Source organism: Sphaeramia orbicularis, chromosome 7 (genome assembly GCF_902148855.1).
Source record: "Sphaeramia orbicularis chromosome 7, fSphaOr1.1, whole genome shotgun sequence".
NCBI lineage: Eukaryota > Metazoa > Chordata > Actinopteri > Kurtiformes > Apogonidae > Sphaeramia > Sphaeramia orbicularis.
In genome coordinates, this window is record NC_043963.1 from 16,454,392 (window position 1) to 16,476,247 (window position 21,856).

The window sequence follows — 21,856 nt, forward strand, 5'->3', positions numbered from 1 at the left end:
ATCTAACAAACACTGCACATGCCACAATCCAAAACATTGAAGATGACAGATTCGTTAATGCCGGGACATGCTCACATTTTAAATCCAGGAATAAAAAACGCATAGTATAGCAGGTTGCACTCAGATTATGACAGTTGATGAATATGTGTTTTTGGATAAAATGCAGACAGACTTTGATTTAGGGATGAATTTCCACACTAGTATATGTGTCTGACTTTGCTTGGATACACTGTTGTCGTCTGTTGCGATGAAAACAACACAAGAAGCTACAACAAAGCTGATCTGCTAGGGATAGTTTTACAGCGGTTCTGCCAACAACAAACATCTGTACGAATACCAGAAATGATGACATGAGCAGGTCACAACACACTTTGACACATGCATTCATCAGTCCAACAAGAGCTGGTGTGAGACAGAGGAAATAGAAGACAGAGTTTAGACTATGGCTTGGTTTCATGACTAAAAAGTCCCACCCAAGAAATACGGACACGCTTCATAAATGGCATTCACTGTGTAGAAACAAGCCCCGATAATGGTCACAAACTGAAATATGTAGGGTAGGCACGTGTGGGTACTTTTTAGCTTTGCCTGGAGATGTTGTTAACATGTACCTAAAATTTGTATTTTTTTCTGTCTAAATTATAAAGCAGTGGTCATGGACAGACGGCTTGTTTCATCTGTAATTCCACAGAGTAAACCTAAAACTTTTAAAGAGTAAAATGAAAAATACAATTTGACACTTTGATCTCTTTCACTCTTATTGGTATTTTCTCCTCCTGTTGTTGTCGGGGAGAGTTAGGGCTCAGAAGGTAGAGCGGGTCATCCAATAACTGAAGGATTGGCGGTTCGAATCCCTAGTCCTAGTCTTGTGCCGTTGTGTCCTTGGGTAAGACACTTCACCCACCTTGCCTCTAGTGTCACTCACACTGGTGTATGAATCAAGGTTATAATAGTTTTTGGATTTTTCATTATACTTTAGTTTTATTTAGTTTTAAGTTTTTTTTTTCTCTAATTCAGTTAGTTTTAATTAGTTTTTAGAGCAGGTTTGCTAGTTTTTATTGGTTTTCATTTTTTTTCTAAATGCTTACTTTTAATATTAGTTTTAGTGTTTTCATATCTTTTATCTTCCTCGCCGTCGTATTCAAAGAAATCCCATACAGGCCCCTGCTGCTTTCTCCCAACTTTAGTCTCCAATTCTAAATGACAAGTGATGAGAAGTGATGGGTTGTGGTACCAAAAGTTAAAATCGCTTGAGAGAAATAAATCGATTTCATATCAATCCGACATTGACAAAGATGAAAACCAAAGGAATTTTATCTATAATTTTTATACATTTTAATTAGTTTTGTAAGCACACAATACAGTTTCAGTTAGTTATCGTTTTTTCTTTTAATTATAGTTTTTATTTATTTCAGTTAACGAAAATGTTTTTTCAATTCTTGTTTTCGTCATTTCGTTAGTTTTCGTTAACGATAATAACTTTGGTATCAGTGCATGTGAATGTTTGGTGGTGATTGGAGGGGCCGTTTGAAGCGAACTGGCAAATTGACAGCCACGCTTCCATCAGTCTGCCCAGAATGTGAGAGCGAATGAATAATGGATCAATAATGTAAAGTGATTTGGGCGCCTTGAAAAGCGCTATAGAAATAGGTATAGAAATCTAATCCATTATTATTATTATTATTGTTGTTGAAAATTTAACAATATGAAAGCTGAAAAGTCAGATTCCAATTAAAAAAAAAAAAAAAAAAAAAATCAAGTGCAAAAATCAATCAAATGATCAAAAAAGCATTCTTCTGGCCCATGTATGTATTCTTATACTCATAACTTAAAGATGCAACTCTCGGTAGAAAATCTGAAACATTCTAAACTGGACTATTCTGATTCAATATATAGTTTAACCTCTTTCCTTTTTATTTGTCACATGATGTGTCGCTTTTATCTGTTTTTTGATGCCAGCGTGTGCAATGCAGCTTTTGTGATGTTTCCTCCCAAAAAGATCTAATTTGTCTCTGGTAAAACGGGTTCGGACAGTACATTGACGTCAAAAGGTGAAGCTGAAAGGATTACAATACTGCATCATTAGTGTAGCTACGTAGATACTGATCACTACACTGTATGTTCTAAGGCAGCCCGAGCAGATATGACCAGTTACAACCGGTATAGACAGTCTGTACTAAAGATCTAATTTGAGAGATAAAATTGATCTGTCTGAGCAAAGCCGTAGAGTGTGTGTGTGTGTGTGTGTGTGTGTGTGTGTGTGGGTTAGAGCTTTTCCAGAGAACTCAGCTGTACAAACAAAGCACTGTAAAGAACCTTTGGTCACATATTCACCACTGCAAAACTGAACAAGAAGTGGTACAGCTATTGGAAGCTAAAACTATAAACGAAAGGCCTAAGTGCATTTTTTTACTACAGGTGGATCTTGCAATCGCTCATAATTTCTGCAAAAGGCTTTTTAAACTCAATCTGCATGTCAGCAGGAAGGAACAGTAGTGCTTCCTTGGTGATAAGTAATCTCAACAGGCAGAAAAAAAAAGGGTTATTTGACAGCAACAGTGTAAACCGTGTGTGTGTGTGTGTGTGTGTGTGTGTGCGCGTGTGTGTCTGCAGAAATCAGAGTGGCTGATTATCAGACAACAGGACACCAGACTCTAAGGACTGACCGCTGACACAAAGCAGCAGAGGACATTGTGTTATGATCGACTCAGGATTTTGTAGAAACTGTTTTCGAGTACAACGTGCTGTGATCGAAAGATTTCAGTAAAAAAAAAAAAAAAAAAAAAAAAAAAAGAACAGAAACATTTCATATAAAGGTTCTTCCGACAGTGACATTCTTTCTTTAGTACTGTCAGTTGTAGATGGGAAAAAGGCATCATGAATTAATTAAGGAAACAATTATCTAGGCTGTTGTTTACTCTGAAAATATCCAAGTTTTATGAGCCTATTTCACCTCTGTTTGTTAACTTGTGCATTATTTAAAACATATGGTCCGTTGAACAGTCAACACACAATACTTGCCAAAGTTAGTGCTTCGTTCTCATTTATGATGCAATAAAGGCTAACGTGAAGACTTTTCCATTACATCACTACAATTTTCTGTAGTAACAATTTAGGGTGAGAAGGTAGATTGTGCAACTCAAAGTAGTAAACACCCGATGAAGTAGAAGTTTTGATCATCAGCTTTACTTTTATCCTCCAGTTTTGATTCCCAGCAGCAGCTTGAGAAGTTTAACATTAACCTGAACAGTTGGCTTTAACTAAACTCACTAAAAATGGACGAGAGTATTTAAGTGTTATTAATGTTTTCAGTAACTGTAATCCCATTTAATACTATTAATGATTATTCTATTACTTAGATAACATCTTTAATTTTACGCAAGCCACAGAGTAGCCTTTCTCACGAGAAGAAATAACGGCACAATTGAAATGCAACAGATATTTCGACTGCATTAAACATTGGTGAATTATATACAAGGTCCTTCATTAACATTATTAGATTGTGACTATTGGCCACTTCATTTCTGTATTCTAAATCCATTCATATATTGTGTGCAAATGAGGTGTGTTGAGACATGATCATAATATTTGATCAGGACAAATACAATCAACTCCCTGAAACATGTGCCTTTCATATGGCTTCACTAGTGATATGTCTAGTGTTGTTATGGATAAAACTGGTTTAAAGGTTCAGTATGTAAGATTTAGGGAGACTCAGGGGGATCTACTTGCAGCAACGGAATATTCCATTCATTTTCCAAACCACTTCATCCTTGAGTTATGGATGTGTTGGAGCCTTTCCTAGGTACCAACTGGTGAAGGAGGGTTACAAACTGGAAATGTCACCAGCTTGTTGCAAGGCTGACATACACAAACGAACAACCACTTTGGGTGATTTGGACAGACCTATTAAGGTGCATGTCTTTAGATTGTGGGAGACAGGGGTGGAGGAGACTGGGATGACGTCCTGAAATGTATGAATGTAAAAAAATATTTGTAATTAGGTTTTAATAATGCAAAAATAAGAACCATTGTGAATTTCATTACTGTAGAATGAGCCATTCTGTTTATGTTACAGTATATTATAGTGGGATCTGCCATGCTTTACTGTTGTTTCTGTACAGTACAGACTATTTAATACAGACGTAATGTAGTGTTAAGATGCATGTCACATACTGTGGACCAAAGTCTCACTTGACTAAATATTCTAGAATGAATAATACTGTCACATTTTCTGGGCACTGGATTGGAGGGTGGCGCTTTCAGTTGTTTGTAAACTCCACTATTTTACACAAAGAACCTTTAAACCAGAGGGATGCCATTTGTGAGCACCACATACCCTCCTCCTCTCTGCTTATCTTTGTGTGTCGAGTGTTGGTGGATGATACACTGGAACCCCGGAGTCGACCAATGCAGGGCGACCTCTGATGATGTCAGCCGCTTTCTCTGCTATCATGATGGTCGGAGCGTTCAGGTTGCCACTGACAACGCTCGGCATGATAGAAGCATCGACTACACGGAGCCGCTCGAGGCCCAAAACCCGCGTGCTTGGGTCAACAACAGCCATCGTGTCTGAAGGGGAGCCCATCTTGCAGGTGCAAGATGGGTGGTACGCGCTGTCTGCTTTTCTACGAACAAAGGCATCAATCTCAGCGTCTGATTGGATCTGAGGACCGGGCTGAACCTCAGGTCCACGGAATGGCTCAAAGGCCTTCTGGGCAAAAATCTCTCTGGATAGTTTGACACATTCCCTGAACTCCCACACATCAATATCTGAAAAGGAAAAACAAAAGTCAGGAAAACCCCAAAACATGGTGAAGCGCCTTCATGAGGGTCCAAAGATGGATTCTTACCAGTAGAAAGATAGTTGGGCTGGAGTATCGGGTGATCCAAAGGGTTTGCACTTTTAAGCTTCATCCAGCCAGTACTAGTGCTTCTCATTGGTCCTACATGAACCTGAAACATCAGTCATAAGACATCAGAGGATAATTGGTCCTCCATGAACAGAGATTCACATTAGTGTGATGGCCTGCATCAAGACCTTAATCCCCTTTTTAAAGGTGCTTGTCTTCAGACCAGTGATGCACTTGCAGCTTCACTGATCTCACATTATGTTCATAACTTGCTGATAATGAATCTTCTATCACAAACCCACTCAAGACAGCGGGGGAACACAATCTGGACTATTTTTAAGTTCATTTCCATGACTTGATAGTGTCAGGAAAGTATTTCTTTAGTTAAACATTTCAATGAGTTTGTTTGTCTAAATCATTAGGTACAGGTGTTGAATTTATTGTACAAATATAATTGTTTCCCTGATTACTGACATTTGGTATCTCTATGAGCCCTGAAAAAACAAACTGTTCAAACTCTAACTCATCTTCGTACTCAGTCAACTGCTGTGCCTTATGGATGGAGGCATTTTAATCAATGAAGAGATACATTATTTATTTATGTGTCTGTGTTTTTCCTGTAGCTGAGAAGCTTCCTGGCTGTGAGGAACAAATTGCGTGTCCAACAGTGATAGAACTTATTGCACATCACAGTGTTATTTAGGACAGGAAGAGTGCAGTATACTTCTCTGGAAATGAGGTTATAAAAACACAAAACCATCCAAGTGAGTTACTAGGAATTGGCAGCTGTGTCAAAACAGTCACAAAAGACGGTTTTCCACAGAATGGCATCTGTGAACCTGCCTTTGTTTACCAGTATTAGAAAACTGACTTACATAACCCAACATTATATAATTTCAGTGCGTTGGGAGTAAATGAATATGACACACCTTTATACAAAAACTGGAACATGCTTACACACGTTAGCCAAAAAAAAAAAAGAAAAAGGCATAATGCTTGCCAAAATGATGAAGATGTTGTATAATAAAACATCCGTTACACCATCTGAAACCCACCTGCTTCATCTGCATAAAACAAGGGTTTCAACCTTTAAAATGCGTGCTATGGATGTTGTTTATTACTCTCTCTAGCTTTCCAGTATTTTTGCACATGGATATAGTTTAGGGCAATAAGGCAAAAATCTATGATCTTGATGATTTTTCCTCTGTTGATTAATATTTATTGCAGTATATACAGTAATGTGATAATGCAACCAGTCTGAATAGAAGTGGTAATGAGTGAAGCCTGAACAGAGTTGAGTAACTAAACTTTAGAGTATCAACAAAAGGAAGCATTTTTCATCCTCTGTGTATTGACAGATATATTTAGAGAGAAAATTAAGAATAACATGCTGTTGTAAATGAAGTTTAAGACTGAGTCACCACCTGTGTGTTTTAATGTTCAAACAATGCAGATTTTTGAATTTACAAGGTGCAGTAAATGCATCCAAGTATCTTAAACTTTGTATCAAACTCCTCCACCACAAATAGAAGGGACGGAAGCAGTGTGACTGTAAACGCCACCGAAAACACAGCAGAGACTCTCAGCAATGTTTTCTACTCATTGACTACTTCAGTACATACACCTACCTGTCAGTATCACTAGCAACCTCCTGAGATTTACTAGGCAAATGGAAGCGCTATCTGCATGTGGCGTTTCATGTGTTGCATTAGATCAATCCAATAAGTGAAAGTGTGCGATGCTTTCCACCATTATCAACAAAAACTTTTAATGATCCAAAATTATGTTAAATTATCTATCTATTAACTATCTATTATCTTACACACCTGATAAGCTTCAATCTTGGAAGCGACCCGTCCATGGTCAATGACCTGCGAGGGCAGGAAATGAAACTGGATGTCAGGGTGCGTAACGTGCGGCCGACTCCGGATGAAACCTCCACTCTCTAGATGTGCTGTTGCACCATATCCTGGGGGAAAATTATCATACTCATGTAACAAGTAACAATATTCAGTGAAAGCAGTAATCGTAACAGTCTTTCATCTGTAAGTGATGAACCTGCCCTTGACATCTGAATCGAGGAATGATGTTAATAAATGTGAGTAAAACAGACTTTGCAAATCCCGTGCAGATGCACTACATGAAACACAGATGGAGAGGGTAACTTTCAAAAAGACTGGTCCACAGGTTACACTTATATCATGTAGACAGTGTAAGCATTTTAATAATGCATAAGCATTTTAATGTTATTCAAATGTCTTTTTTGGCTGTAGGCTGCGATTATCAAAATAACATTAAAAATGCTTGAAAAATTTTATATTTGATATTATAATAGTCTATACAAATAATGTGGAATATAGAGAATTTTCATTTTCTGAAATGAATGAAAAATAAAATAACTTTTTCATGATATTCTAATTGAGATGCACTTGTAGTTTGGTTGTAATGTGTCAACATTTTCTAAGAGGTGACAAAATTATGGTAAGACAACGATTGTGATCAAGCTTCTAGCTAAGACTAGTGATTATAGAGTGTCTTTGATGTCACCTCCTTATAATTAAGTCTCTGCATGTTCGAAACATTTATACAATCTTGCATTTAGATCTCTTGCTGTAGTTTGAGACTTTTTTGATAGTGGATCTATTTTTAGTTTCTCTAGGATGTGAATCATCTTAACCAAGTGCACATCAATTTACATTTCATCCAGTTAAGAAGACAGAGTTTAATGTCAACTGAAAATGGTACATTTTATTAAAAAATATTGTCTGTTTCCTGATTTGAACCCAAACCTATGCACAACATCAAGATGCTTGGCACAATGTTTGTATAGATGTATTACCAGTAAACACGGTGAGCCATTCCAGGCCAATCTTGACCATGTGAAAGGGTTTTTGGGCCTTGTACAGCGTAATGGGCTGCGTGCACTGCTGCTGGACATACAGCTCCAAATGATCCTGCAAATTACTGCCAACCCCTGACACACAACACAGCTATTATGTTTGAGATGACAAAACTTTGCAGACATTCCATGTTGAAGAAAAGTAGTATAAAATGCAGCATAAAATATAAAATGCACCTGGTAAGTGCTGGACCACAGGGATACCATGTTGTTTCAAGTCATCTGCGTTTCCCACCCCAGACAGCATGAGAAGCTGAGGGGAATTAATGGCTCCTCCGCTCAGTATCACTTCTTTTTCTGCAAAAACCTGGAGGCCGATCACAAAAACCCTCAAGATTATGTTGGAATCAAAGAAAATCATTACACAATAAATTATGAATATTCATTCCTTACATTTACATCACTTTTGTATTTACTTAAACCACAGGAAAACACAAGTAAATAAGCTGAAAAGACATATAAACTGTCTCAGTTAATTATATGTATATTGTTCTAACTGAATGTCAGTTTCCTACCTGTTTTTTCTGTCCTTTTTGTGTGTATTCCACACCCACAGCTCGGTTGCCATCAAACAGGATCTTGGTAGTCATGCAGCGTACCTCTGTCTTCAGGTTGGGTCGTCCAAGAGCAGGTCTCAGGTAGGCACTGGCTGTGCTCCACCGCTTCCCTGAACAGATTTATTTACAATAATTACTATAATTGTAATAGAATTTATACTTTGAGCAGGTCCTTGATCCTTGTACCTTTAGAAATGGTCATATCCATCCACCCCAGGCCTTCCTGCTGGTATCCGTTCATGTCATCAGTAAAGGGGTATCCTGCCTGCTGCCCCGCCTCAATAAAAGCCTTATGGAGGGGATGGTTGGTCTTCCCTCTGGACACGTGCAGAGGTCCACTGCCACCTCGGTACCTTCACAAACACACAAAGTTAGTTAGTATTAATACAAGTGCTCACTTCAAAATATACTTTCAAAATGGTCTAATTCCAAACAATACATATATTACTGGATTAGAATCACTGACATGTTCATCTTTAATATTATATCTGATAATGGTGATCTAATTTTAATTACTGTATAAACAGTTAGGAAGGTCAGTCGATCATAAATTATTTAGCTGTTGGATTTATTTCATATTAATTACATGAGTCTGTAATGAGCAACATGTACATGTAACTAATGCAGTGGAGTTAAAAAAAAATTAAAACATGTTGGATTAGTAGTATAAAACATCTGGAAATGCAACAGATTAAATGTAAATAAATCAAGTCTGTATTTGAATGCAGTACTTGAGTAAAGGCATTTTATTGCATTCCACTACATTGCATCATCTATAAATGTTTGGTTGTAATCAGTTTTAAACATATGAATAACTGTGCTGCTTTTTGCTTAAAATTGTTAATGTAGTTATTTATTTGGTTAACAGCCAATCATTTATTTTACTTTGATGCTTGTACTCATCCAGCCAGAGCAATGAATGTGACATCAGAGTCCCTTTAGTTTCCTTTGAGATAAAACACATTCATACAAAATGAAACTATGTAGAATTTACATTTGGTTTCTTTTTGTTTCACATAGACACATACGTAAGAAACAGCCCTATAACATTCATTATCTACTTCCCAGATAGCTTTATTTGTATCTCTTTTACCTTACATCTAAAAAATATGTATAGTTTTACTGTAATGAATGAAATTATTATCTGATCTACATCTGCCTTTGGAAGGAAGAAAAAAATTACAATTGTTAAATATTGCATTGGTTGTATTTTTTTTTTTTAATGTAGCAACACTAATACGTAGTACCCATGTGGTACCCCTACAAAAAATTAAGCAGGGTAGATTTGACATAACTAAAAAATACAAAGCAGAAATGACCAATGATGATACATACAAATAAAATGTATAGCTGTGGTCCAAAAAATCCATGATTGATTGATCCATGATGTTATTTGCACGTTGACTATACTGCTCTACTCCATCTTGACACAGATGGTTGGGAAAGTAGCACTTTTCCATAACAACATGAAACCATATCAGGTTGATCTATCTTTCTGGTTAGTCTTTTTATTTGGACCAGGAAGAGAAATCCGCAGGAGGAAGGCATCCATTTTCAAATTCTGGCATTTTTTTTTTTTTTTTTTAACCTATGATTTTGGCTCCTGCAACTTTAAGGGTTCCAAGATGAAGTAATTGCAACAAGATCACATTAACAGACTGGTGAAAGAGCGGAAACTATGTGGAAATGATGATTAATTATGACATGTCTTTTAAGTTATGTTAAATGTGTTGATATTATATTACCTGTCTTCTCCCAGTTCATGACACTGAGCTTTTCTGAAGTAAGGCAGACAGTGATCGTAATCCCAGCCCTCTGCTCCCTCTCTTTGCCAGCGGTTGTAGTCTTCAGCATGTCCACGGATGTACACCATGGCATTAAGTGAAGAAGACCCACCCCAGACTCGACCCCTTGGCCAGTACATTACTCTGTTGTCCATGTGAGCCTGAGGTAAAGTGTGGTAGTACCAATTATACCTGAGAAAAAAGTAGATAAACATTACAGCAGAGCAACCTTTCAGCATATTTTTTGTTGCGTTATTTCTTTTTCCTAAAAAAAAAAAAAAAAAAAAAATACATTCAACTAGTGAAAAAACGTCTAAAATGTATTAGGTGTGGTCACTTGGAACAATTTTGGCACAGGTTTTAAAAATTTGGAACCAATAAATTGTAGACTTATGACACGAATAATTCACTTTTCATATGAGGGACTCGATTTGTGGTTCCATTATCATGAGGCTTATCCAATATCCAGAAATGGGGTAGATGCTTGAATTTGTGTATGTTTTTTCTTACTCCTTTCTTAAAGAAAAGCTGAAAATAGTGCACTATGCAGGAATGACAGACAGCTTTTAAGAAATATGGGTAAAACACGTATAAAGACACAAAGGCTAACAAATAAGTAAACTTCTGTACTTGTCATCACAGAGGTTGTAGGTCAGTGCAGCTGGCATGTGAATCTTCCATGACAGTCGCAGGCTGCTGAGAAACATGTCTTTAGGCCCAGCCTCCAGCAGCAGCACAGACTCATGGGCATCCTCTGAGAGGCGGTTGGCTAAGACACAACCAGCTGAACCAGCACCAACAATAACATAACTGTAAGATGGTGTTTTCTCATTGGATGCAGGTAATGGCGAAGCACTCCTTTGAGCAGCTGTGGCACTGAAGTTTCTGTAATGGTTGACAGCGGAGGTGCTGACAAGGGAAAGGTCCACATTTCTGCCCCTGCTTAGCAAACACGTGAACAGATTTTTCTTGAGAAATCTACTCCATCTGTGAGGTGCAATGAGTCTGGCTCCAGTTTGGCCCAATGTGGCCAAAGATGACATTGTGCTGCTGGGATGTTTTCTTCATTCACTGGGAAACAGAACAAGACATCGATTGGTCACATGGTGAATGACAAACTTGAATTACAAATTAAACTACAAAACTCTTGAAATAAATTTATATGTCCAAAAAAGACATTTTTAGTAATGTGTCAAATATGCAAATTTAGGTCTCCATCTCCTGCTGTTCAGAGATCAGAGAAGGTCTGATCTTTGGTCTCCCCACAACTGACCTCAAAAGCCTCATTCTGTAAAAAGCCTTAAAGCCTAATGAATGTCATCACTGCATGTTTTATTAAGTATTATTAGTATCCCTAATAGAACTAATATACTTGTGTAAAACTCATACAGTCGCAGAAAAAATTATTAGACCACCCTTGTTTTCTTTAATTTCTTGTTCATTTTAATGCCTGGTGCAACTAAAGGTACATTTGTTTGGACAAATATAATGATAACAACAAAAATAGCTCATAAGAGTTTAATTTAAGAGCTGGGAATCTAGCCGTTTTCCAAGGTTTTGTTGATAATAACCAAAATCACTTAAGTTCTTGCATCAATAGCTATGGCATAGTACTGCCAAAAACAGTGCTTTTAGGCATTCCATGTTTTCTTTTCTGTCTGTTTTAGTCACATGATACACACAGGAGTTAGTACTTAATGACATAACCATTGTTTTTGATGACTTTTGATGGTCTAATAATTTTTTCCGCAGCTGTATGTCAAATACATTGTCAAAATGAAAAAAGCACACAAAAAACAGCAATTGAAAAAAGTCCCCGTGGAGTAAAATGTTACTCATCCCTTATCTCTTGTGTGAAGATCAGATCAGTGTGGATAAGTATTTCTCACAGTCTAACTTTGAGGTTTTATGAGGGCCTTTAGTTGACCTTTTAGATCTTACTACTAGCCAGACATTGTCCTTCTCAATGTCAAGCCATTATTTTATTGTCAGTTTAATAAACAACCAGAACTCTATTGTGACCTGGGGCTTTACTATTTGGCATTGTTACGTACTACAGTTCAGAGGAAAAGTGTCTGGCTGAACATTTAATCTATCAAATGTACTAAATGTTTTAATTTAATCCTGACTGCATGGTCATTACTGCCTCAGTCAGTGCAAAATGTCTAGAATTGTTATACATTTTTAAGCCATTTTTAAGATAACTGAACCAATTTTTTTCTCTGCACATAAATATGTGACACAAGGTAGAGATAAGTCTTATGCTTGAATACAGGGTTTTCCCCTGTATTAAAAATGCCACTTGGGCATATTTCATACAAAATCTATGTAGAGGATATCAAAACTAAATGACCAGGGTCTTCAGTCTTCATACTTGGAGAAAACAGTAAAATTGTCTACAATGACATTGGAGCAGGACCTTTCAAATCCCATGAATGCCTAAACACACCAACAAATCTACAGAAAACCCTGGAGTATGGTTATTAGTGAAATTGCCAACATTTAAATGAGAGTGTAAAGTAGAGAGACAGTATTAGATAGTATTAGTTCAGTAACTTAAAGGTTTGCACCAACATAAATGTCCATTACATTTGTGAATAAATAAATACATACATACAGACATAAAATAATGTGGATAAATGAAGTTAGATCAAACTGTTTTGAGGATGAACTGTTCTGCTGGTCTGATAGTGTTTTCTTTTTGTAGTGGCCTGATAAGGTAGTAACACAACCAAGTTAGTGTATAAGGAAATGCATTTATTCTGTCCTGAGAAACAGCTGTGTATGAAATGTGTGTGTGTGTGTGTGTGTGTGTGTGTGTGTGTGTTTAAGTATGGGTGAAAAGGCATAAGCTGAAGTCCTGCCAACCTTATTTACAAGAAGGAAAGTTGCAGAAACACGACAAGATAACAAGATGGCACAGTTTTAAACACTAATGTAAATAAAGCGCAATATAAATCTAAGCTAAATCTTAAATTTATACTAATAATTGGTTTATTTTATTGTAATATTTTATATTTATTGAACACCTTAGCTTTAAACATCCTTTTAAATGTAGTGACTGATATGCATGTTTTTAATTCTTTATCCAGGTTATTGCATAAGTTTACTCCAATTACAGGAGTGTGTGTGTGTGTGTGTGTGTGTGTGTGTGTGTGTGTGTGTGTGTGTGTGTGTGTGTGTGTGTACAAAGTGACAGTCAGATGGTCAATGTTGTTTCTGTGCAAAAAGCTAAATCTAGGTCAGCACTGCCATATCAGTATAGACGCTTCTCAGTATCACCCCAGCAAACATATACCAATCAATACATACTTTGTAATAGCAAGACACCAGTTAAACTTAAGAACTAAATGCAACAACAGTGGGTCTTTACGTTTTCCTTCAGATAAGACACCGTAGTAAGTACAGCTAGCTAGTTTGACTCCAGTTTTAACTTTATAACTGCTAGCTTATCTTTATGACTATTTGTTCTGTAGGTCTACGGACTTCAGTTACTTGTTTATGCAGTCGTAAAACCCATCTAAGCCTACCTCGTTTAAAAAATATATTTAGTTTAGTATTTAAAACGTTGAATTAGACGCAGCTTGTTGGAAGTGGTAGTGTTATTAAAGACTTGACGTGTGCTGAAGTTGTAACCGTTATGTTTGTAATGTCTCGCTAACGCTGTGTGAAACTCAGTCGTCCACACAGTTAGGAGCAGAACATGGAAATGACTTCAAAACAATTTACAAACTGCTCTTAACTTAGACGCCAAATAAGCAAAATTAACATGAAGTGAACGGCAGCGATTACCTGTGGAGACAAGGGAATCTTACCGTTTTTTTCCACCGAAACTGACTTAACCTCAGCTGGGGAAAAAAACAAAACACGTCAACGTCTGTGGGCGTGTCTCAGTGGAAGCGTACGTACGTTAGCCGGAAATAAATACGTGTGTAGTTTTTTAAGCGACTTCATTCAACAAGTGCATCGAGGTGTGGACGGGTGCACATCAATCGGCATTTATTTTTTTACTAGTTTATTTTTTAATAATTTCGTTTTCGGGTATGATGTGGAGTTTCTCGCTGATTTCTCTCCTCTGTGGAGCCATCGTCCTGGTGATATCACATGATATTGTAAGTTATGTCTTTCAGCTGATTTTGATATTATAAATGGCAAATAATAGCTTTATTTTAATAAAAACAAGTCATATATTTATAAAATGTCATTTAATCTTTAATTATGGCTCTTTTACATATTTTAACAACTTTTTTTTTTTTTTTTAATTGTCTTGCTAGTGTACACTGCATGTATTTTTAGTTGTTAGTTATAACTGTGCTGCTACCTCCATTTCTTCCCTTGTTAAACAAATGTTCTAAAAGTTAAAGGTAAGGACAAGAAAATGTAATATAGACTTCAGTTTTGGAAGACCACCTGTGATTTTTGTGTAAAATTCAATATAACAACCCTTAAACATTGATAATTTTTGTGAAAGTAATTGAAAATGGTCAAATATCAAAGTAATATATTATAAGTATGCCAAAACATTAAATAAATTATATAGGCTAAAAAAAATTAAATATGGAAACAGTAAAATCCAAATTCACATTTTTACAGTAGATTGTATGTAACATTTTGGAAACACCATCATTATTGTATCAGCCACATATTATAAAACATAGTTTACCAATAGCTTTTCCAAGAGGGATGCTGAGTTCACACTGTCTGCACAACTCAACTTTGATGACTTATGCCAGGCTGCATGAAGCAGGAATACTTATTGAATATCATTTTCATTAGCCATGCATTGTTTATTAGGGCAAGAAGTGGAACATCATGTATATGTGAGACTAGGAATCAGCAAAACATCTGTTTATTACAACCTCCACAGGAAAATGGTGTATGACACTGAAATCGTCAAAGAAAGCAGTAGGAAACACATTTCAACAACACATCAAAGGGTCAAATTATTTCCAAAGCTTTATACACATATAATTTTCTATATGTGAAATGCAGTACATGGTCATTAACTGACCACACAAATTATTCTTGCAACAAATTCAAAGTTTGATCTACTGACATACATCTATACAAAATATGTCTTTAATTATGCACATATATGCAACAAGAGGATGTACAGTATGTGAATAAAAGATCACATTGTATGTAACATGTAGGCTATGGCAACATCATTTTTGATACAGAAGCATGTATGTTTTACCAAAACACCCTTAATGCTGTTTTCTTTGCTACATGTTAACAATCAACACTTTATCTGACGTTGATAAAATGTGCATGCATTTTACTCCACCACATTAAATTGGCTCCTTACTGCAGTTACTTGCTTCACAAATGCATGGGCCCATAAAATATGTTAAACTGTATGTGACTATGTTAAATAAAATGTTTTAGTAAATTCAACTGTTTATTTGTGAGAGTGCAAAGTAGACGCATTAGTACCTATAAATAAAGCCATTAGCTTTACAACTTGTTATTTATTGGTTGTTTCCTGCTTACAGTGAACTATTAATTGATCATTTCCATTATAAATGTGTTGTTTTATATTACATATTTCTGGTTGCAGGCGCTGGACTGTCATGATTTTGAAGGTAAACTGTATTATTTTTTGGTTTTTTTTTTCCGTTCTTGCTTGTCTGTAGGCTGTACTGACACCAATAGTGAGATATGTCATGAGCTTCCAAGAATAAGATGTGTTCTGTGCTGATAGTCCGGAATAGATTTACATTTATTTTCCAGATTATCAGTGCATATCTACTTAAACTGTGCTAAATTTACAAAATTATCTTAGATTTATTATAATAGTCACAACGTTTCTTTATAACAGGTTTGACAGTTAAGTGTCACTTGATTTAATGAAGAATGAAATCAAGAAATAAAAAATTATACAGATTTCACATGGGAAAGTCCACCAATAAATACAGCTTCTTCTAAGATGATACCTTTTTTTTTTTTATCAAATTTTGTCATATCTTTCATAGATTTAAAAGATTTTATATCAGGTTTTAACACCATTAACATGTTTTCTTCTGAGTGTTGTTGCTGTCTCTCATTGCAGGTGTCCTTAACAGATATAATGTCTCTCCATCCAAGCTGGGAGACTTGAGAGGACATTCGGTGACGCTGAATGGAATAAATATGCTCAACATTAGCTGGGCGGTCAATATTGATGGTAAGAAAGAAAACTCTTTTGCTGTTGTTGACTTGAAAGCTCAGAAATGGAGTGTCAATTTGGTTAAAACAATTACTAACCTGTACAACACAATACTGTAAGCACTCATAGTTATTTTATGTTTGAATAATATCAGCTTTGTTATGAATTTTTTTTATTATTGTGTGTGAGGATTTCAATTCAACCATGCAGTATATAGTAATTTACAAAACAGATATTGTTGATTATTTTGAAATAACAAAAAAGCATTTATCAATCATGTACCATTGCACTTAAAAAACAACTCAGGTCAAGAAGGATCTCCATCATATTGATAAGAGACATAGAGGTCTCCAAAGGCCAGCCTTGACTAACTTATGTTTTTCTGTCTCTGTGCAGCTACTATTAAACATCTTGAAGCCACTCACATAAGATTTCCAGGGAAAGATGTACTCTGTAAATATATTCCACCTTTGGGCAAAGCAAACATCTCTGAAACCCTAAAGCAGGTATCAAAGAGAAGCACAATTATTGTATATTTTTTATTATTATGGCACTAGCATCGCTGAACATCACTGTTTCTTTGACACATTATAATTAATAATATAAATGTCTGTATTGTCTTCTTTTAAATCCAGGTATGGTTTAATTATTTAACGAAGGCAGAGATTGGCCACAATTTAATCCAAGCTGCCAATACCCCTTTGCCTCAATATGAAGGTGGCCCTGTTTACCTGCGTGTCAACATCAGGGTATTCCCAAAACCATGTAAGTCCATTTTCCCTGTCATTTTAGCACTGTAGCAACATAAAATACATGATCAAAATCCACTTTAACAGGACAAAGGAGTATCAAAATGTTCTTTTCTCCTTTCTAATCTCTCTTTTGTCCACAGTTCGTGCAGTAAAGTCTACAGGTGAGTAATCCACTAGATGTGTGTCTGTTATGTAAATGTTGATATCAAAGTTCTATATTCGGTGAACTATAACCATGCTTTTTGCATATTTCATTACAGTCGCGCCCACTCCTCCCATGACCATTTCTAGTAAGTCACTGAGTGTAGCCCTACATCCATTTGACAAAGTAAATTATCAGGTAAACAAGATGTGACATGAGTTATCATGTTTATGGTTTTCTTTGCAGCTCCAGTCATTCCACATAGGAATAACCACCGTGAACTGTTGGCCATTTTTGGAGGGCTGTCCGGTTTGATGCTCCTGATTTCCTGCTTCTTTATCTGTAAATACAACTGTTTTACTCTATATTTATAGTGAAAAGAGGCTCCAAATACTAGATTTGATAAATGTCATGTCTTATCAGATCACTTGCTCAGCTTATTGCTTTGCATTTCTGTATGCACAGCATGGCTTACTGTGTGTATGTGTTAGTCTGTGCTATTACTGAAATGTATAGAAGGCCAAAGAGACAAATAACGAAAATATGTATGTATTATTTTTCTGAAGTAACAATAATTTGAACCCATTTCCAACAACATTTTTAGACATGTCCACATATGTTTATAAGAGTGGTTGCCCAGCATTGAGAAAGTCTAAATCTTATAAAAATCTTGGCAAAATGCCCTAAAGTCTGGTGCAACTGTTTCACCAGATTGAAGAACTGATCATATTTTGGTGGTCAAGGTCTCTGTGTTCTCATAAACACAGTAGAACAGCACAAACAGATTATGATGCAAGGACAATGAATGGACATTTATGGTCACACTTGATGTTCTTATTTTAGTACATAATGACTCTGATGTTTCTTTTGCAATTCAAACAGGCTTAGTTTTAAATGATCAGTAGGCTACATGTCTTATTATACTGAGCTGAAACTGATTTAAAGGAGTCTAAACAACTATTTTGTACAGCATTGGACTAAAAACCATTAATCTCTCATGTTTTCTTAATCTCTAGATAAGAACTGTTTTGTCAGCTTTACCCCAGCATTGGGTTATAAAGGTGCGGCTACATCTCCCGTGGTTTCTGTCCCGGTCCTCATGGTGTATCCTGCTGAGAACTCGACATTCCAGAGCGCTGTGGTAGCCCTGGCAGACTTCCTCCAGCAGCACGGGAGCTGCAGCGTGGCTATTGACATCTGGCAGCAGGGAAACATCGCAAAGCTGGGTCCAATGCGCTGGTTGGCAGGACAGGTCAAAGCTGCAGAGCGAGTGCTCATTGTCTGTCCTCAGGTATATGACTGTATGTGGTGTGGAAGTCTGATTGTTTACTCAATGTGATGGCTTTTTCATGCCGTTTTTGTGGCTTTTTGAGCAGCAGACAAAAAATAAAACAGGACTGAAATAACTGTATCTAATGTACAAACATATTTTTTCTTCACTGGATCGAGCCTACCTAATCCCACAATCTATCCAACCCCCTTATTTTAAAATGAAAAACCATCACAGTTATTTCACTAGAGGTCTTATGTACAATTTACATAAATAAACATTCCTATCCATTTTTACCGCTGTTTCTATATCATCTTATAACATTATCTTGCACAAGCAAATGAGTTATTTTTGAAGATGAACACGTGAAAAATCATTGTGTAGTATAATGTGAGTTTTATTGAAACATAAACAGAAAATACTTCATATTAGTCCTGATAAATGCATTCAGTCCCAGTCAACAGTCTTGACATCAGTAAAACAAACAGATTATACAAGCCTTTAATAGTAGATTGAATGTGTAATTAATTAAAAACTAACAACAATAATATATGCCTTGTTTGAAATGTTTGAAATGGAAATTTACTGGGAAATACAGTCTACAGTTTACATAGATTAATAATAAAATAACCTGTAATATCTCCTTTCCTCTCCTCATTTCTCCTTGTTTCTCCTCTCCTCATTTCTCCTCATTTCTCCTCTCCTCATCTCTCCTCTCCTCGTTTCTCTTCTCCTCGTTTCTCCTCTCCTCTCCTCGTTTCTCCTCCTCGTTTCTCCTCTCCTCTCCTCGTTTCTCCTCGTTTCTCCTCATTTCTCCTTGTTTCTCCTCGTTTCTCCTCTCCTCGTTTCTCCTCTCCTCTCCTCGTTTCTCCTCTCCTCTCCTCGTTTCTCCTCTCCTCGTTTCTCCTCTCCTCGTTTCTCCTCTCCTCTCCTCGTTTCTCCTCTCCTCGTTTCTCCTCTCCTCTCCTCGTTTCTCCTCTCCTCGTTTCTCCTCTCCTCTCCTCGTTTCTCCTCTCCTCTCCTCTCCTCGTTTCTCCTCTCCTCGTTTCTCCTCTCCTCGTTTCTCCTCTCCTCGTTTCTCCTCTCCTCGTTTCTCCTCTCCTCTCCTCGTTTCTCCTCTCCTCTCCTCTCCTCGTTTCTCCTCTCCTCTCCTCTCCTCGTTTCTCCTCTCCTCTCCTCGTTTCTCCTCTCCTCTCCTCTCCTCTCCTCTCCTCTCCTCTCCTCTCCTCTCCTCTCCTCTCCTCTCCTCTCCTCTCCTCTCCTCAGCCTGGCCTCTCTCCTCCCACTCTAGACTTTCCAGGACCCTCCATCCCGGCTGCTGCTCAGGATCTGTACTCTCTGATCCTCAACATGGTGGCGAGCAATGCAAAAAGCTCCACTGAACTGGCCAAGTACTGGGTGGTGGAGCTGGGTGAGCAGAGGGACAGGAAGTCTGGAAACCTGGCCCTGGAACTGAGAAGCTGCAAGAGATTTTGTTTGATGAAGGACTTGAACAAGCTCTTCAGAAGTCTTCATGGCCAGAGGCAGGATAAAATGGAGACAATGTCAGGCGTGTTCTTCAGACCAAGGATCACCTTCGATGAAAAGAATGCAGGAACGTTAAGAGCTGCTGTACAAAAGCTGAGTGGACATCAGCCAAGAATAGTCAGAGAAACAGAGTGATCACAATGTACTCTAATGACTGTTTGAGCATTATAAAAAAACAACAACAATAATAAGCTCATAGATACTTGAATTTCCCCTTGTGGGACTAATAAAGGCTTATCTTATCTTATCTCATCTCATCTCATCTCATCTCATCTCATCTCATATCATATCATCTCATATCATCTCATCTTATACATAAAGCACATGGGTTATGTAGTCAATAGACATCAAATTGTTTCATTAATACAACTGTTACACATTCATATTATTGGAGAAAAGCAGAGAATTTTGTCCCTGAATTTTGCAATGTGTTTCCTGAATTGTGTGTGTGTGTGATATTCCCTGGAATTAATTTATTTCTATCTGAGGTAACTTCACTGGCAAGTCAGAGTGACCTGGCAAATTGACAGAGCTATGGAATGCTTGGTTGTGAGAGTCAACCAACAAAGATTGGGAGGGTCATTAATAACATAGCATCATATGTGACTAAAGAGTCTACCACGTACGCATCAGATGGTTAGTGTCTTTTATGGAAACAATGATCACCTCTGTATAAAACCCCTGTCGAATAAAGAATGGGAGAGATTCCCTGAGACCATTCCAGAGTTGTAGTTTCTTCTTTATTTTCTCCACAACAATATGTTTTATTTGTTACTGCTTAGCTTATAAAGCCACATGATTTATGCTAATGCTGGATGTATCTCTGAAGCATGACCTGAAGACCCCTCATCATATTTGTTGCAACATCTAAGGTGCTCTGTGGTTTCCAAAGATAAAAAATAAAAACATTTTTTTCATAGTCATCAAGCAGATTTTAGAAAAACCTGTAAAAAGAAAGAAATATGCAAAACAGTGAAGTGTGGTTTTTCACAAATGGTTTAAACTATGGGATATAAGTCACTAGTATTTCTTGCAAACTATTCCAACACAAGGCAGCTTTTCAAGTTTTATTCTTGTCAGTTACAACTTATTAAATCATTTCTGTAAAAAAATTCATTTTATCCAGAACTTCGAGGATGTTTTACACTCTGGACTGTGGAATTGTTGGCAGACTAAACCATTGTAACAACTGAATCACCATATCTGCGGACGCATTGCTTTGAGTCTTAATATATTTTGTTTATATATTTATGCCATATGTGTGTAGTTTACCACAAACTATAAGTAAAAGCTGCATGCTCTTTAATGTTATACTGTATATCTTTAAATATTTTTCATTTAGAATACTTTAGATAATTTCTGACTAGTATATAGGAATTCAGCCAAATAACTACAGTATTTAATGTCAGTATGTTATGATTTTACTGCTTTTATCTTCCTTTTTATGTTTACTACCAGCCTAAAAACCCTGGGTTACCTGTAATCGTGTATGCGTCTGACCCCTACATTAAATGATGTGAATAGATGGGCATAAAACTGATGGTTGTGTGTTATACTTTGAATGATCCAGTAAGTAAGTAAGTAAGGTGTATTTGTTGCAACTTTATGTTGATATTGTTAACTTCTCATAAAAGATGAGTGAGTACCTGTGTTAATAAGAAGGGTTGAAAACCAGTTCTTTATTAGTTGAGAAAGGGGTGTGATGAGATTAGGGCATGTCTTTTCATGGAAGAGAAGAATAAATTAAAATGTCAAAGCTATACAACAATGGCTGTATTGATTATGAAAAATGAGGATAGTTAAGTTAAGTTAAAAGATTCAAAAAGAGAACAAGGAACTAACCAAGACATTATTATTATCATAATAAAAACAGTTCCTGAAATTTCTACTGCTAATAGCCGGTTAACATCTACTGAACTACCAG

At 36.7% G+C, this 21,856-nt stretch overlaps 2 protein-coding genes across 3 annotated transcripts; one reads left to right on the top strand and one right to left on the bottom strand.

Annotated features, from left to right (window-relative positions):
* Nucleotides 1–1,422: 1,422 nt before the first annotated feature.
* Nucleotides 1,423–14,125, bottom strand: chdh (choline dehydrogenase). 2 transcript variants are annotated; one of them, XM_030139285.1, is made up of 10 exons: nucleotides 13,886–14,125; nucleotides 10,724–11,164; nucleotides 10,055–10,285; nucleotides 8,496–8,662; nucleotides 8,268–8,419; nucleotides 7,930–8,059; nucleotides 7,693–7,827; nucleotides 6,680–6,822; nucleotides 4,854–4,956; nucleotides 1,423–4,773 (listed from the first exon to the last, which is right to left on the bottom strand). In XM_030139285.1, exons 2-10 carry the CDS (start codon nucleotides 11,134–11,136, stop codon nucleotides 4,355–4,357), a joined length of 1,893 nt encoding a protein of 630 aa, XP_029995145.1. In that variant the 5' UTR covers nucleotides 11,137–11,164; nucleotides 13,886–14,125; the 3' UTR covers nucleotides 1,423–4,354. The 2 variants fall into 2 exon arrangements, with proteins under 2 accessions (XP_029995145.1, XP_029995144.1); XM_030139284.1 differs by having other exon boundaries at nucleotides 13,909–13,958.
* On the top strand, nucleotides 14,042–21,692 carry il17rb (interleukin 17 receptor B). The gene is made up of 10 exons (XM_030139286.1): nucleotides 14,042–14,205; nucleotides 15,654–15,678; nucleotides 16,146–16,259; nucleotides 16,638–16,747; nucleotides 16,877–17,006; nucleotides 17,134–17,154; nucleotides 17,254–17,283; nucleotides 17,382–17,477; nucleotides 18,152–18,426; nucleotides 19,672–21,692. The coding sequence occupies exons 1-10, from the start codon at nucleotides 14,137–14,139 to the stop codon at nucleotides 20,065–20,067; spliced, it is 1,266 nt and encodes a 421-aa protein (XP_029995146.1). The 5' UTR covers nucleotides 14,042–14,136; the 3' UTR covers nucleotides 20,068–21,692.
* The last annotated feature ends 164 nt before the right edge of the window (nucleotides 21,693–21,856 follow it).